Source organism: Macrobrachium nipponense, chromosome 8 (genome assembly GCF_015104395.2).
Source record: "Macrobrachium nipponense isolate FS-2020 chromosome 8, ASM1510439v2, whole genome shotgun sequence".
Taxonomy (NCBI): Eukaryota; Metazoa; Arthropoda; class Malacostraca; order Decapoda; family Palaemonidae; genus Macrobrachium; species Macrobrachium nipponense.
The window spans coordinates 71,761,634-71,779,133 of record NC_087203.1 but is presented as its reverse complement, the minus strand read 5'-3'; the positions used below and the strand labels follow the sequence as shown (position 1 = coordinate 71,779,133).

The window sequence follows — 17,500 nt, the reverse complement described above, 5'->3', positions numbered from 1 at the left end:
CAGTTACGGGGAGAAAAGGCAGAATGCCGGGATAGCTCTGCGAAAGTTTATCTATTTCAGTGTGTGATATTCCAAGCTGCAATGGGTAAGAGTTACTGTGATTTAGCCAAAGTTGTGGCTTGACTATTTTTGACATTTTGTAAAGATGTTCTGTTTCATTTAATCTTTTGACTTTGTCTTTATAGTTGTGTGTACTTACTAGTGTGTCCCCCCTGTCTTTTAAACAGGTGGATCTAGTGGAGGGGACTAAGTGTCCTAGTGAGGGGGACTAAGTGTCCTAGTGAGGGGGACTGTATTTTGGAGAGGAGATAATTGGTGTTTGACTATTACTGATTAAGACTATTATTTACCGGGGGTTATCTAAGTTACTTGAACTGTGAGTTATTCTATTAATTATCCTGTAAGAACCTGAATTATTCAATTAGTACTTTACTTTGAATAAACATATATTTTTGTAGTTCCGACTCTGATTTGGTGACCTTAGATAATAGAGTGGAGGTTGAGAGAGAGAGAGAGAGAGGGGCTATTACCAGTGTCTGAGAGAGAGAGAGAGAATGTGTTACCAGACAAGGTATTACCAGTAAGCCTTTCGCTCTTGGCTTAACGTTACCTATGTGAATAACGGGGCGGTGCTCCCGTTGTTTAGAGTGGTGGCAAGCGGTGGTCGAACAAAAAAGCCTTTTGCGAGATTGGTATCGGCTGTAAAATGCGGTTTTCAGAGTGTCTGATTGTGGGAATGTGTTATATTTCAGTTAACCCTTAAACGCCGAAGCAGTAAAAAAAAAATGGTCTCCCGTGTGCCGGAGGTGTTTCGTAGTGAGCGCGGAAGCGGAAAAAATATTTTTTTCAAAAAAACACAGCGCGCTTGTTTTCAAGATTAAGAGTTCATTTTTGGCTCCTTTTTTGTCATTGGCTGAAGTTTAGTATGCAACCATCAGAAATGAAAAAAATTATCATTATCATATATAAATAATGCGATATATGATAGCGCAAAAACGAAATTTCATATATAATTGTATTCAAATCGCGCTGTGCGCAAAACGGTTAAAGGTAACAAGTTACTTTTTTTTCGTTGTAATTTACACTAAATTGCAATCATTTTGGTATATAACACATTTTAAAACAATAAAAGCAACACAGAGAAAATATTATCACAAAATGATGCATGAATTCGTAATGCGCGGACGTAAAAAAATTTTTTTTTTTTTTTAAATTCACCATAAATATAATTATTGTTATAGAGACTTCGAATTTGTTTCAAGATGAAGTTAAATGATGGAATATTACGATACTATAAGAGTTTTAGCTTACAATTGCAGTTTTCGACCAAATGTCGAAATTTTTTTATAATTTTTTTGTATATGCAATTATTTCGAAAATTAGAAAAGCTACAACCTTCAAATATTTTTCCTTTTATTCTACCTGAAATTGCGCACATTTTCATATATAAAACTCTATGAAATGCCTAATATGAAACGGAGCACATTTTCCGAGAATGCGATGTACGCATTTCGGAGATTTATCGGGGAGAATCCGCGAGCGGAGGGAAGGAAAGTTTTTTTCATAAATTCACCATAAATCAAAATATTGTGCTAGAGACTTCCAATTTGTTGCAAAATGAAGATGAATGATTGAATATTACTAAAATATAGGAGTTTTATCTTACAATTGCGTTTTTCGACCATTTCGGTAAAGTCAAAGTTGACCAAACGTGGTTTTTTTTCTATTTATCGTGATTTATATGCAAATATATCAAAAATAAGAAAAGCTACAACCTTCAATTATTTTTTGTTGTATTTAACATGAAATTGCGCACATTTTCATATATAAAACTCTATGTAACGGCTAATTTAAAATGGTGCAAATATTACCACAATCGCACGTATGATTTTTTTGGAAGAGTTACCGCGCGAACGTAAGGAAAATGTTATTTTTTTCATAAATTCACCATAAATCGAAATATTGTGCTAGAGACTTCCAATTTGTCGTAAAATTAAGGCAAATAGTTGAATATTACTAGAATATAAGCGTTTTAGCTTACAATTGCATTTTTCGACCATTTCGATAGTCAAAGTTGACCAAAGGTTGAAATTTTGGCACTTATCGTTATTTATATGAAAATATTTCAAAATTGATAAAAGCTACAATCATGAGTATTTTTTTGTTGTATTTAAAATGAAATTGCGGAAATTTTCATATATAATACTTCATGTAACGGATAATTTAAAACGGTGCAAAAATTATGTCAAAGTGACAAAATAATTTTTGAGATGTGTCACTGATACTTTTTAGTGCGATAAGAAAGAAATTCGCGCTTGCGCGCCTGCGTAACGATTGTAAACAAAACAACGCCTTGATCCGTGAACTCCCAGCATCCCCCAAGGCGTGTGATTCAAAAGTTTTTGGCTGGTAGGCCTATAAGTATTTTTCCACGAATTTTTAAAAAAACTCTTTTGAGTCGACGTATGGTACGTCCATTCGGCATACGTGAGACATTTTGACTCGACGTTTAATACGTCCATTCGGCGTTTAAGGGTTAATGACTTATGGGGGTTAAGGTGTGTCCATCCGTTAACTGTGGTAATGAAATGGGGCAACTGAACTAGGCTCAGCATTTTGCCCCGGGTGTGATGCATCGAGGGAGTTGGGCAGTCAGTTAGGACTGAGATCTTGTGAGTGCGGCCCCCGAGATTTTTGCCGAGTGCGTTGTGCCGACGAGATTCGCGTGTTTGTAATTGCACAGATCTCGGGGTTTTCTTTCATTGTGAAAGGGTAAGTGTTACAATGTGTTTTTTTTTTTAGGCCTGGGGAGTGGGGGGTGGGGTTTGAATCATTTTTTGAGTTATGGGATTGGTTTGGAATACCACATTTTTTCCCCATAGGAGTAGAAAGTGATGTGTTTCTTTATTGGCACATATTAAAAGAGACACATTCGTCTTTGTTTATTGCATACGTGTGTGTATGAATGGTTTTCATACATGCAGGTTTTGCCTCTTGGAGACAGAGAGCGCCCACTCATTCTTACGCGGTCAGCGCAATTTCTGCTGAGCGAAACAGAGGGGTGCTGCAAGGGGCGAATAGTGGTCTGCCTCTGGGGGAATTGCTTGACCGGGAGGGTGAAGCTCTTTTTTTTTTAGTGGGGGTGAACTTCTTCTCTTTTTTTTCTTTGTGTCGGGGTATTGGGGACAAGTTTGCCCTTGGATAAGGAATTTTCAATGCAAAGAATCAGCTGATAACGATTGGTTGGTGATGTGAGATGCCCATAGGGTTTTTTAGAAAGATTTTTTTTTCTTTCTCTTGAGTGAAGAGAAAAGGAAATGAAGTGCATATATATTTGGTGTAAGTTTTCCTTATGCTTTGGAGAATGCTTTTTTACACAAGGTTAGAGAGAAGTATTATTGATGGGGACACAGAGATTATTATTTTTTTATAGAGATTTGATTTGAGTTGAGGAGATTACTTTAAAATGGCGCTGACTGGTGATGATTGCTGAATGGTGATGCCCGGTGTTTCTGAGTGGTGTTGTATCTGATGAAACTGGAGAGTGCTGAGTGGTGTTGAGTTTTGGTGTGGCAATTATGATGAATACTGGGGAATGGCAATATTAATACCCTTACTTGAGATATTTGGCGGGGTGGGGGGGGGTGTACTTGGCTTAAGTAGAATTATAATTACTTGAGACATATTTTACGAGAGATTTGAGACTTATTTTACAGGAGATTTGAGATATTTCATGGGAGATCATTTTATAATTATTACAGATAATTATATTATGGAGGATTATCACAATGAATTATGGGAGAAGTTTTGTGGTTAATTATTTACAGAGTTTCTATGACTTTGGAGAATTGTCAGTGGTTCATGGGTGATGAATCTGGTGAATGGGCGAGTATTAATTTTGCTAATATTGGGCGAGTGTTGATATTTACTGATATCTGGTGATACTTCTGATACTGATAGTTCTGATCTTGGTGTTATTTTTTTTATACTAACATGGGTGTTGTAATGATGTTAAGGGTGGTGATGCTTTTTTTTGTGGATATGGGAGGAACTAATTACATTTTTTTTGTTTTTCTTTTTTTATGAGTTCAGCAGAAAATTGCTTGACATCTACGTGAGTCACAGGGATAGTTAACAGTGCCGTTGATTTTTCTTTTTTCCTTTTTTGGAAGTTAGCTATCGCTGACACAAGTTTTTTATCATGGGTCAATTTCTCTCCAGTTTGTGTGAATTTTTTCATATCTCAGTTCGTGACTTGGAGTCATTGTTTGGGAATGTGTTTATAATTTCAGCTGTTTGATGCTGCAGAGAGATTTATAGGAGAATTTTTGCATTTTTTTTAATGCATACGAAATGGCACTACATTTTTTTTCTGGATATTTGTGTTCCAGAAGTTGTAGGTTTCTTGCACAATACCTTTGTTGTATTTGTGACAACTTTGCTAGAGATAGGAAACTTGGTTAAGTTTCTAGTGGCCTATGCTGTAGTGCATATGGAGAAGTCTTTGCTTAGACACTTTGAATTTGGAGTTCTGTTGTAATAAGTTATGGCACACTGGTGATTTTTTCTAGAATTTCCTGGGCAATTTTATTTGCTGAGTTTTTGCCCTTTCTTAGCAGTTATGCTAAACAGAGAGTTTATAGTTTTTTTACTATAACATTGAGTTATTTTCCTGGAGAATTGGTGATATAATTTGAGACATAATATTTTTTTGGCCATTTGATATTTTTTTATTGTGTTGGAGATATTCCACAGTTTAGGCCTATGGTGGTGAGAGCTATGTTTAGTTCAGTTATTTTGTAGCCATTTTTGTTGCAAATGGAGACACCTTTTTGAGGAGATATGGGCGATATTTTTGAGTGTATCAGCTGGATGCTTTGAGTGCATTTTTTTGGAGATGGAGTTCCATTTTTTATTATCCTGCTTGGAGTGTAATAATCTTTTTTTTTGGAGACTTGTTTATTCCACATGGAGTTATTGGTGAAATAGAGGTAAGTATTTTTTATTTGCCGAAACAGAGGTGAATATTTTTTATTGCTGGAGTAGTGGTTTTATTAGCACGTGGTTATTGGTGAAATAAGAGGGAATATGGTGCTGTGGGGTTATTAATTAAATGGAGGAAATATTTTTATCACCGGAGTGGTATTATTATTATGGTGATTTATATATATATATATATATATATAGATTATATATATATATATATATATATATATATATATATATATATATATATACGGAGATGGCATTAATCCTTGGTGGTGACTTTCTTTTTTTTTGAGGTTATGATTTTTTTAGTTGAATTTTTGGAGTTTTTCGAGCCAAGAGAGGAGTTCTGTGGTTATTTTGGTTTCATGACTAATTAGAGGCAAGTGGCATTACTGCATTGTGGTCCTATGGAGATGTTGAATTTTTTTTATTCACCAGTGGGTTAATTTTTGGTGGCATATAATTGCTGAATTGTGAGTTTACCGTAGTTTTTATCCCGAATAGGTGATAATTTTTTTTATAATTGGGCAGTATCATGTGAGAGTTATGTCTTTGAGACAATTTTTGAGAACCTTAGTCATATCCTGGAGATACTGTTGTGAAATGTGCTTACGTGGTTTCAGTATAGAACCTTTTTTTTGAGAATCATGGGTTTCTGAAGTTGGAAGTCTGACTAGACATGTTTAGGCTGCAGTTTGAGCACATGGGTCCGCAGGTGGATTTTTGCTGACAATACTGTGATGAGTCCGGTTGCTGACTCTTTTCCTCTAGTGGTGATTGCTCAGAGTTTTTGCAATATCTGGAAATGTTGACCATAGCATTTCATGAAAATGCACATGTAAGGGGTTGCTTTCTGGCCGTGTCTGATAGCTGGAAAAGTTGCAATGGCAAAATTCCGTAACTATATATATGGCATTTATGGGGAAAACGCGGGTTATGTATATTATATACATTGTGTGATGGGGAGAATTCACGTATTATTATTGCTGTTATTATTTTTTTTTCTTTTTTTCCTTTTCCTATGAGAGATGTAATTGGGGATTGAGCTTTAAATAGCATTTCTTTCTGGATAGGAGATATGATTTTTTGGTGGGCTTTGTGAATTGATATATATATATATATATATATATATAGTATATATATATATATATATATATATATATATATATATATATATATATATATACATATATATATATATATATATATATATATATATATGTATATATATATATATATATATATATATATATATATATATATATATATATTGTTATTGTTATTATTTTTACAGCTGTCGAATTCAGTCATCAATTTTCCTGTCTGATCATTCCATTCCTCGATTTGTTGACTCTGTGGTTTCGTCTTCATTCAAATTTATGTCGAATTGCCATGTATATTCAATTAATATAATTCAAGTTAAGGAGAGGGAGAGAGAGAGAGAGAGAGAGAGAGAGAGAGAGAGAGAGAGAGAGAGAATTGAATTTGTATGCTGCAAGGTATTCTCACGCTTTAAAGGATACTAGCTGAAGTTTGTCAATGTTAACGAACCCTTGAAGTTTTACGTTATTTCAAAATGCATTTTCCACTATTGTGGAAAAAAATCAGCCAGCGAAATTTTTTATAAGAGAAAATGAAAAATACGATGAAATTGCCAGCAAAGTATTACTGACTGTGGATAAAAATCTCACAGTTTTCCGATTAATGCATAAAATTAGGCCTTGTGTTCTGATCTTAGTATTTTTTTCTTAATATTTTATTATTTTTAAATTTTCAGCTTACACATTTTCATAATCTGTAAAGTCAATGCCGAACAATTAAAAAAAAAAACTGAAAGGCAGTCAAAATAAAAAGGAAATATGATTCCATAACTTGGCAGAGCTGTACGATCGCAGTTGGTACAAGAATAGCGAGAACAAAGTTAAAACACTCGATACATTATTAGAAGTTTGTTTATTGAAGAGAATCCTTGTCCGAAGGTAATTCTTTGTTGTACAGGCAAGTAATAATAATCGGTTATTGTTGCAGCCTGGTCTTTTGTAGGTAATTATAAAGAAGACAGAATTCAGACCGAAATTATTTCAGAAATCTTTCACCATCTCTCCCATTTTTTTCTGGGGGTTAGGGACAAGTGGGGCTGAGGTTAGGGGGGAGGGGACAGGGGGTTTTAGAATATTGCAACACAAAGGGCCAGTATATCAATAAATAATTAATATGAGCTGCATCACAGTCTATACATCAAGAGACAATGCTTTTGACGACCAGTATTTTATCAAGAAATTATAATAAGATGCTTTGTTCATTTTGCATTTTTATAGACTCAGTATTCCAATACAAAATTTTTTTATGAAGGAGTCATGATTTATCTTTATTACTGGGAATGTTGTGAGAGACGGAACGCAGTCTCCTTTGTCAATTATTCTCTCTCTCTCTCTCTCTCTCTCTCTCTCTCTCTCTCTCTCTCTCTCTCTCTCTACATGTAAACAGACAAGAAAAAGCAAAAAGTAAAAATCAGCATAGTCAATGCCGTTCCGATTTAAAAGAAGGACTATGCACATGCATTTTTTGACCTAGGTGGGCAACGACCTCCCGTCACTCTGAAATATGAATTCTACCGAAATAGTTAATGAGGGGATATTAATGCACTCGGGTAATTCAGCAAATGGGTCTGACGACTTTTTCAGAGTACTCTTAAGAAAAAAATACAAGTAGAAATTGTGCCGAAGTTCCTTCAGCGCCATCGAGTTTTCTGTACAGCGTTTAATACTGTATGAAACTCCTGATGTGCTGCAGTAAGAAACTCTCAGCTACGAATGGTGTGTCAGCGATGCCTCCGGAATTGGACTCGGCGGTGCCAGACGCACGATCATGACTAACTTTAATCTTAAATAAAATAAAAGCTACCGAGGTTAGAGGGGTGCAATTTGGTACGTTTGATAATTAGAAGCTGGATGATCAACATACCAATATGCAGCCCTCTAGCCTCAGGGCGGCCAGGCAAAGCCCTCTCAGTAGTTTCCTTTTATAGAAAACTAAACTTTATCTGTCCATCTCTTAGCGCGAATCCTTAACAAGTACTAAAATACTGCAAGAGTATCCAAATATCCTATAACTTGCCTGATAAACCCAATCGCTAGAGTTATCTGTAAATTGTACTAGCCAGAGTCAAAATATACAGGGTCTGCTCACGAGGCGGTACTAAAACCTATCCCCGCCCCTTGTGAAACGTCATCAGTTACAAAAGGACCATATCTTTATGAAACTATATTTACGATAACATTTTCATTTTCGTATAACAATTTTTGCGATGGCGTTTTTTTTTATATAAATTCTCCTTTTATGGCATGTTGCTGTATACTACGTTAAAGTACAAAGAATGCTCTTTCAAATGATGTATAGCACATTACAATTACGATTACTTTCAAACCCACAAGCGCGCACAGAAAAAATTATCTACGCACACAAAAACGTGCAATTACTTCATCCATCAACCTACATACATTCACGTTTCGTTGTGTATCTGACCAAGGGATGGTGATAGAAAGAAACTGAAAAATGGATTAGAAAGCTGATAAAATTTACTATATAATGCATAAATAAAATTGATAGGTGTTCTCGAACATTTTCGATGAATTCTAGGTCAAACACGGACCAAAATGTTAAAATTTTATGTAAATATTTACCACATTTTTCTTACATAGTTTTTTCATCTGATTACGTTTTGCCATATACCATGTAAAAGTACAAATAATGCCCTTCCTTTCAATTGATATATGACACATTACAATTACAATTATTTTCAAACCCATAATCGCGCACAGAAAATATTATCTACCCACGCAAAAATTTAAAAAAATTAAGCGTTCATGGGAGATCTGAAATCTAGCCCCGCCTCTTGTGAAACGTCATCAGATACATCCAGCCAGACTGGATGTGCTTTTTTCGAAAATATTATAATCGTTTGAGGCATGCATAATTAATACCTTTATGTATACAGTTTGTGTTACATGTGAACTTATGTGTTCGGAAGTATATTTATGTGATATGAAGTGCTAATGAGAAATTTGCTGGAAATGTGTACCCTGTATCATTTTCTTCATCATTTATTCCTTTGATACCTTATATCGTATATGATGTAATTCTTATACTTTTGATATTGTTTTCTTTTTTGTGGCCAAGTCGTGCGAATGCAACTGCCATTTTTTACACTGCCTGTATCCACATTTTCTTCGTATTTATTGCATAACAATAAGATTAATTATATTTGGAAAATATAATTAATCTATCTTTCTAACCTTTATCGTAAAAAAGTTGCTTTTCAAAGTGAGGTATGAACACAGTGACAGAACTAAATACATTTCTTAAGAATTATTTAAAATCTTGATAATATTACTATCTGAGAGAGAGAGAGAGAGAGAGAGAGATGTCATGTTAAAATAAATGGACTTGAAGAGAATACAGCAAACCAGTATATAGGTAAGTAAATAAATAAGTAAAGAATAAACATGAAGAAAGCTGGAGTAGCTATGTGTGTTCAAACTGGTATATTTTGTGCAATAAAATAAGGTTTGGTGACTGAATGAGAGAATGGGTATTAAAAAAATCAAACATGTGACCTCTACAGATTTTATCATCAAGATTTTATGAAAAACACCACGAGATATGGATTAAATGCATAAAAACTAAGGGTTCTTTAAGTAATTCAGTGGAGAAACACGGGAGTGGTACTCTTGTGATGTCACAGTATTAGCTCCGCCCCCATTGCCGAGTTGAGCAGACCCTATATACTTTGAATGGTTATTAAAAAACATCAAGCATGTGACTTCTTTACAGGTTTTATCAGATTTTATAAAGAAAAAAAAACATGCGATATGGATTAAATGTATAAAAACTAAAGCTCCTTTAAGTAATTCAATGGAGAAGCACGGGTAGTGTTACTCTTCTGACGTCACAGTATTAGCTCCGCCCCCACTGCCGAGTTGAGCAGACCCTATTACTTTGACTCTGGTACTAGCCTGTACCACAAACATCTTTAACGAGAAAGTTGTGAAGAAAGCAATTATACATGTAGCAAATAGTGATCTCCTGCCACCTAACCAGCAAGTTCGAAGTTATAGGTCTTGAAGTCATCATCCCTGATGACATAAAGGCAGAACGGCAGTGAAATGTCGCTGAATATTCAGAACTGTTTCATTAAAAAATTTCCAAAAACAAACTTCAATACAATAAGCACACTTTACGTTAGTTGGTTAGATCCATCATAACTTATTACCCACTAGTATGGTTTCCTCATTGAATGAGCTACCTCCAAATAGAACGGCTTGAGGAACTCCTCAAAGATTTCACAAAATCAGTTCCACCACAATCATAGCACCAGTGCCAAGCATTCTCCAACTCAACCTATGTTGTACTGGGATCTAGCAAGTACTAATCAGGCTCCATTATTTTCAATCACGTCCCATTACCTACAGAATTCTCTTCAGTACGTTCCAACTATCGCTGATCAACCAAAGATAGGGTCTTCGACTTCCTATCGGAAGAGAAAGCTAAGACACCACTGTCAGTTTCATAAACCTCAGCACAGGTGCAACTGTACCTTAATTTCGCACCTCATATTCAGTTCCAGTCCGATTATACATTATTTCTTTCAACAACCATTACGAATATTTGCTGAGTTTATACTCACAGAATTCAGTATTACATTGCACAAAGAGCGAGAGCGATAGAGAAACGTCACGATAATTCAACCCAGCACCTTAAATTAAGAAAATACGAAATTATTAATTGATTTCAATAAGGGGGAGGGGGTGGAATGAAAATTAAAAATTAATGAGTATCAGTAGCAATAGGAACGTATAACTGAATAGGTTACCTTACAATGTTACCGTTCGAGGTTGATTCTAAGACTTTTTTTACAGGGTGTTTAGTACTGTCAGTTAAAACAAAATGCAGCGTGGACTAATACATGTGTTACCGAGGTAATATCAATTTGACAATGGTTGTTAGAAATAGTAGCGGAGGATGTAAGGAGTTAAAGAAAGTCAATACAAAAAAGAAAAAAAATAGGAAAACAAGTTTATGTAGTCACAAGGCGTTTCACTGTGAATCTGCAATGCCAGTTAGGTAACCTTATTGTTTTCGTATACCAAGGACATATATATATATGTGTGTGTGTGTGTGTGTACATAAAAAACCGTCTCAAAATTTAATTACTTACCAGAATTATAATCACCCGTTTCCCCTCACTAGGTTCTAGACTATCGTTGCGAAAAGTGGTCGTTTTGCGCGGAGAACTCGAAGAGCAGCAAGGGCCACATCGAGGGATACTTCATCAAGAACGACACCCAGGAGTGCGTCAGGGGATGCCAGAGCGGATACAAGGAAGCTGTCGTCCGGGAAGGCTGGCAAAACGTTTCTATATGTCAGCCATGCGAGAATAGTAAGTTCTTTATCGTATCATTTTCATGCTGGTTTCTTTAGGCTGAATGCCGTTTAGTAAGCCACAATATTCCTCTTTTAGATGATCTTATATACATTTTTACATTGGCAGAAAGTTGTGGCTACTCCTGTTAATGATGGCAAGATCATGAGAGCATAAACGTTTTCTTCTCTTCCTCATCCCCACCACAAACTACAAGCTAAGGGATCGATTGTCTTAATACAGTTTCAGATTATTTCCGTCGAAAGACTCTTCTTTTGCTAAAGCCTTCTTCTTCTGGTCTTCCCTTGTTTTATTAGGATATTTAATCCTTCGCCTCACTCTCTACCCTTAACAAGTTCCACCAAAACACTTTCCACCCCATCCTCTTGTCTTATCGTTACATGTGACCAAACTATCTCAATCATGACTCTCCCATCATATCGGTGATCTTTGCCACTCAGGTATTTCTCCTTGTTCCCTTATTTTACTGCTTCTAAAGGCCCGTCCACACAGTCGAGCTTAGCTCGACGAACTCCGTTCGATGTGACGTCAGAAGCGGAGAATCAGCGGATAAGGTTCTGACTTTCCCCGCTTCTGACGTCACATCAAACAAAGTTCGTCGGGCAAAGCTCGACCGTGTGGACGGGGCTTTACATAGCGACAGGGTGGATCGTGAATATCTGAGGTTTCCATTTTGTCCACCTGTTCTGCTCACTTGGTGCGTGTTTTAGAAGCAGAACGATAAAAGAGGCCAGCAAAATACTGTGAGCTACTGCATCTCGCCAGAAACCGTCAGTTTGAAAATGACCTCTTTCTCCCACAGAAGAAGCCTGTCCGAAGTACTGCCACGGGAAAATTGTCCGCAGTGTCGGGGAAGCCCAGTGGTTTAGAGCGTGCAAAATAGTCGATGGAAGTCTTACCATTCACATTAGCGGAGGAGGTGAGTTCATCGTTTCACTAATGATTCAATACAAGTAGTTGTCAGAACTCTGGAACTCTGGTGAACCTGAGGTAATTGGAATTCATACTTTAGTCTGAAACAGACTTGCTTGTTTATAAGAAAACAGTTGACTGACATAACAGAGGGTCAGTTAAAAAAAAAAAAAAAAAAAAACTGGGCAGTTCGAAAAGTTTTATTTGAAATGAAAGTAAAAGCAACAGGGCAACATTGGGAAGGATCTCGTTAGGCGCCCAGAGGGAAAATCTTTACGTAAGTAACGGGTAAGATAGTCACAACAAATCTTGATTAATGAAAGGAAACAATGAATACAGACTGGACTAGCTCTTGTCGGTTTACATCACGGGCATTTCAACTGATGAAAAAGCTTGACTGAGTATATTTTATTATCCGTTTGTAGGGTTCCCTCAAAATTGGAGGCTCGACATCGGAAGCTTTTATTAATTCACTTCGTTACTGCTGATAGGATATAAAATGGAAATATAAATCCTCGTCACGTTCCGCTAATATCATAGTTGTTAATGGCTGACAGACGACCACAACTTCAAACAACTTAATTTTTTACATTTTAATGCGTTTACTGTCTGTTCTCTCTTAAATCATGTTTGTCTGACCTTAGGATAGAAGCAGAATTCATATAACTAGTTTCATTGGCCTTCTCGCCAATGGAAGGTAAAAAAAAAATACTAAAACTAATCAAGGAGTAAGAATTAACTTTACTAAAGCTTTCATAAATAGAGGACAGCAATAGTTACAGATTCTCTCATTTTAACTTTGTTTACTATGTTGTAACCCCATATTTCTCGTATGTGCGTGTGTGTGTTTGTACGCCTGTTACAGCGCACATGGGGACCTTAATAATATAAGAAATCCTCCAAAATATCACCAAACATTATATCAAACGAGATACTAGTAAAGAGCACTAATATGCTACATAACTTTATTTCACTAAGATCTAACAGACCATATAACATTATATACCCAAAATATACACTCTGCAAACTGTCTAACATAATTCAAACTTGGTGCCAAATGGTAAAGGAGAATTCCATTATCAAATACCATCGGAATTTACCTCCAATACAAAGCCCAAATAATGTTGACCTAAAGTATATATCCGAGAAAATAAAAAATATCTGATTGAAAGTGCTCGCTTGTACCAAATGTGCGGGAATGATTAAACGTGTGATGTTTATAGACATGAAAGGTTAACCTTCAATAGCGATGGCGAATATTAGTATCGACTTCAAAGGTTAGATTTTATTTGGCTTCTCAAGTTTTTGACAACGATGGTAATCATGTCGTGATGAGGTGGAACCAGAATTCAAGTAAATGGCACGAAAATGATACATACCTCTGTCCAAGAGAATGCCACCTTAAAGCTCTATAGTATCTATATATATATATATATATATATATATATATATATATATATATATATATATATATATATATATATATATATATAATTGAATCACGAAAGTTTGGAACGTGATAAATGCATAAATAAAGGTATAAGCCGCGAAGGAAAGTGAAACACTGAGTAGCTGCAAGATCTTTCGACTCAAGTCCTTTACTTAGCAGACCGACTAAGTTAAGGACGTGAGTCGAAATCACTTTCCTTCGTGACTTATACCTTTATATATATAATATATATATATATATATATATATATATATATATATATATATATATATATATATATATATATATATATATATATATATATATATATATATATATATATATATATATGTGTGTGTGTGTGTGTGTGTGTGTGTGTGTGTGTTTATTTGACCCTTTTCATTGTTTCATTAAAAAACGCGTCATTTGTAAGTGCCTCGTAGCTTTCACCCGTACGTTAAGTGTATACTTTTCATATTATGTCTGGCTGTCTTCCGACAAATATGTGTCTCTAATTTGCAAACGATCTTAAATTTAGATTTGCAACGATCTTAAATTTAAAGATGTAATGTATTCATACCCTTCAGAAAATGCCGTACAAAAGCTTTATATTATATGGAGCCTTTCTTAGATTAAAATCTGGTCACATTGCAAAGAGACAATCTGGGAACGAAATCTAAAAACAGATGGGTTATAATGACATAATATTATATATAGCCTATTTGAGAGAACTAGAAATCGAACAACATTTCTGATTAATACAGTAGTCACCGGGCATAGCCTCTTTGAGAAAGAACCAGAAAAAAAAATAAATGAAATTATTGAAAAGGAAGTACACACTGGACATAGCACTTGTGGTAGGAGTGCAACATGGCATCGCTCCTTAATCCCTAATGACTTAGCAAATGTTGCAAAAGACATAACATTTAGAGTAGGAGCGCAACAAGGCATCTCTAATTAATCCTTAATGATTCAGCAAATGTTGCAAAAGACGTATCACTCATGGCAGGAGTACAAGGCATCTCTATTAATCATTAATGGCTCATTAAACGTTGCATTAGACATAGCAATTAAGAAGGAGTGCAACTAGACATCCAATCGTTAATGACTCAGAAAATATTGCAAAAGACTCTTTCTTATCCAGAAGACATCGAGAGAGAACTGGAGGAGAACCTAAGCAGCATCGAGGAAGTGACTGGCTACGTGAAGATCTTCCGCTCCAACGTCACTTCCCTGAACTTCTTGCGAAGTCTCAAGAAGATAGGAGGAGGACATTTCATTAGGAGCAAGTAAGTAACGTGAATTTTTGGAGGACATTCCATTAGGAGCAAGTAAGTAACGGGAATTTTTTTAGGACATTTCATTAGGAGCAAGTAAGTAACGGGAATTTTTTAGGACATTTCAGTAGGAGTACGTAAGTATGGTGAATTTTTGGAGGACATTCCATTAAGAGCAAGTAAGTAACAGGAATTTTTGGCGGACATTTCAGTAGGAGCAAGTAAGTAACGGGAATTTTTGGAGTACATTTCAGTAAGAGTAAGTACTGAAGGCCGCTGTAACGGGAATTTTTGGAAGTATGTGTCTCTGAATGGTGCATTTAGAGGTTTGTTTCAGTTTGTTCTCTGGGGCCACCCCGTGTTTACCACGATGACTGGTGTATACATCGCGTACGCACTTATTCTGCTCCTGCGATCATTTATTATTATTATTATTATTATTATTATTATTATTATTATTATTATTATTATTATTATTATTATTATTATTAAGAGAAAACAAATCTAATACTTTTTATTTTGGTGAGTTGATATAAAGCTGGAGTATTCAACCAACGGTCAGTGGTTTAAATCCTTAATGAGGAAGTTTTTGTTATCATATATTTCTAGAAGAGATTGCTTCCCCATAATGAAGTATTATTATTATAATAATACCTATTAAAAACCCGATACTTTTAGATATGAACCGTGCGAAAGTGGCTTACTAGGACAACACTATACAGAATCAGACTTCTGTGGCTGAATGGATATATTTAGCGGTTCAAATGCACTTGGCTCTTCCTTTCCAATAACCTTTTCCATCCAATCTATCCTGCAGTTTCCAGGTCTTTCTCTCCTCCTTCCAACAATTAGGAATTATACTCTCTTCTCGCCAAGCTATCGACTTTCATTTTCGCCTCATGACCAAACTATATTCCTGGGCAATATTGTCCTTTTGTAATACTTCATTATTATGACTATTATAGTGTGGATTCCGGGTTGCATCCTGCCTCCTTAGGAGCCCATCACTTTTCTCACTACGTACGCTGTTTCAATAGCACGCTCTTCTGCATGAGTCCTAGAACTACTTCGGCATCTAGCTTTTCCAGGTTTCTTTTCAGGGATCTGGGGATCGTGCCTAGTGTTCCTATGATTGTGGGTACAGTTTCTATTGGCATATCCCATATCCTGCTTATTTAAATTTTCAGGTCTTGATACTTATCATTTTTTTCTTCTTTTTCTCTACTCTGGTGTCCTATGGTACTGCGACGTCAGTTATTATTATTATATTATTATTAGTATTAGTTCTTGATACACCACAACCACCCTTTTTTTTTCAACAGCTATTCTCTGGAAATCCTGGACAACGCTAACCTCCAGAGCCTGTGGAACTGGACGGAGAGAGACCCAGAATTCACGATAGAGAGGGGGAAGGTCTTCGCCCAGTCCAACCCTAAATTATGTCTGCATCACATCCAGAAGCTTATTAACAAAACTAACATCGGGGGATCTTCAGAAACCGATGTTTCTATGACATCAAATGGCGATAAAGTTCCCTGTAAGTATTATTTTTTTTTACTTGGTGGGAACAGTAGTTAGAGTGATTTATTGTTATTAATATTACTGATGAACTAAGTTCAATAACTGTGTACTCTCATGGTGGCACGAAAACCAAAAGTAACGATGATCATCTAGGTAAATCATTTCTACAGTCCCTGCATGTCAGAGAGCATAATTCGTATTTCAGATTTTATTATTATTATTATTATTATTATTATTATTATTATTATTATTATTATTATTATTATTATTATTATTTAGTAAAGTAAATTGAGTTTGTTTTTAGCTCATTATTAACAGCGTTAATAAAAGTTTATGAATGGGAAACGATATTAAGTTTTTGAATAATCTAATAGAATTGAACTTATTTATGTAAGATCATGTTATTTCAGTGCAGAAGTATCAAAATATGCAACATATATCCCACACATACTTCCACGTCAATTTTTTCGTGAATAACTACGAAAAAACTAAGGAAAAAATAATTATGAAAAAAAAATAATCGTCAATGGTCATACTTCTATAATGTTAGGATATTGAACCATGATATGTATTATTCACAATATTTAACTAGCGTTTCATAGTATAAATCCATTGAAGTGCCCAAAACCATCTGTGTAGCGTTACCATTCATTTTAAGTTTAGTATAGTAATCCGTGTCACGTGCTGCTTCCATTTTCTCTCTTAACGTTCGTGCGCCACTTTCTTCCATCCTTGTCCCATTTTCTTTGCGACTATTTTCATTATTATATTATTGTTATTATTATTGTGTTTAAGATATGATCATGCTATTTTGAGAAGCTTACAATGTGAATTAGACGAGTTTTAGGATGGATGGTACATAAAAATTTGCTGGCACATTTTATATATGTATATACTACTACTACTAATAACAATAATACAATCATTGAG

General features: G+C 35.3%; 1 protein-coding gene across 4 annotated transcripts in view; it reads left to right on the top strand.

Annotated features, from left to right (window-relative positions):
• The window catches only part of LOC135222840 (insulin-like growth factor 1 receptor), a 303,311-nt gene that overhangs the window by 248,529 nt on the left and 37,282 nt on the right, over positions 1–17,500 (top strand). For 3 of the 4 annotated variants that reach the window (XM_064261170.1, XM_064261172.1, XM_064261173.1), the window contains 4 exons: positions 11,239–11,428; positions 12,234–12,350; positions 14,917–15,061; positions 16,372–16,586. In XM_064261170.1, coding sequence (XP_064117240.1) covers positions 11,239–11,428; positions 12,234–12,350; positions 14,917–15,061; positions 16,372–16,586 — 667 coding nt within the window. The remainder of the gene's footprint in view (positions 1–11,238; positions 11,429–12,233; positions 12,351–14,916; positions 15,062–16,371; positions 16,587–17,500) is intronic. The other variant, XM_064261171.1, reaches the window with a different exon arrangement.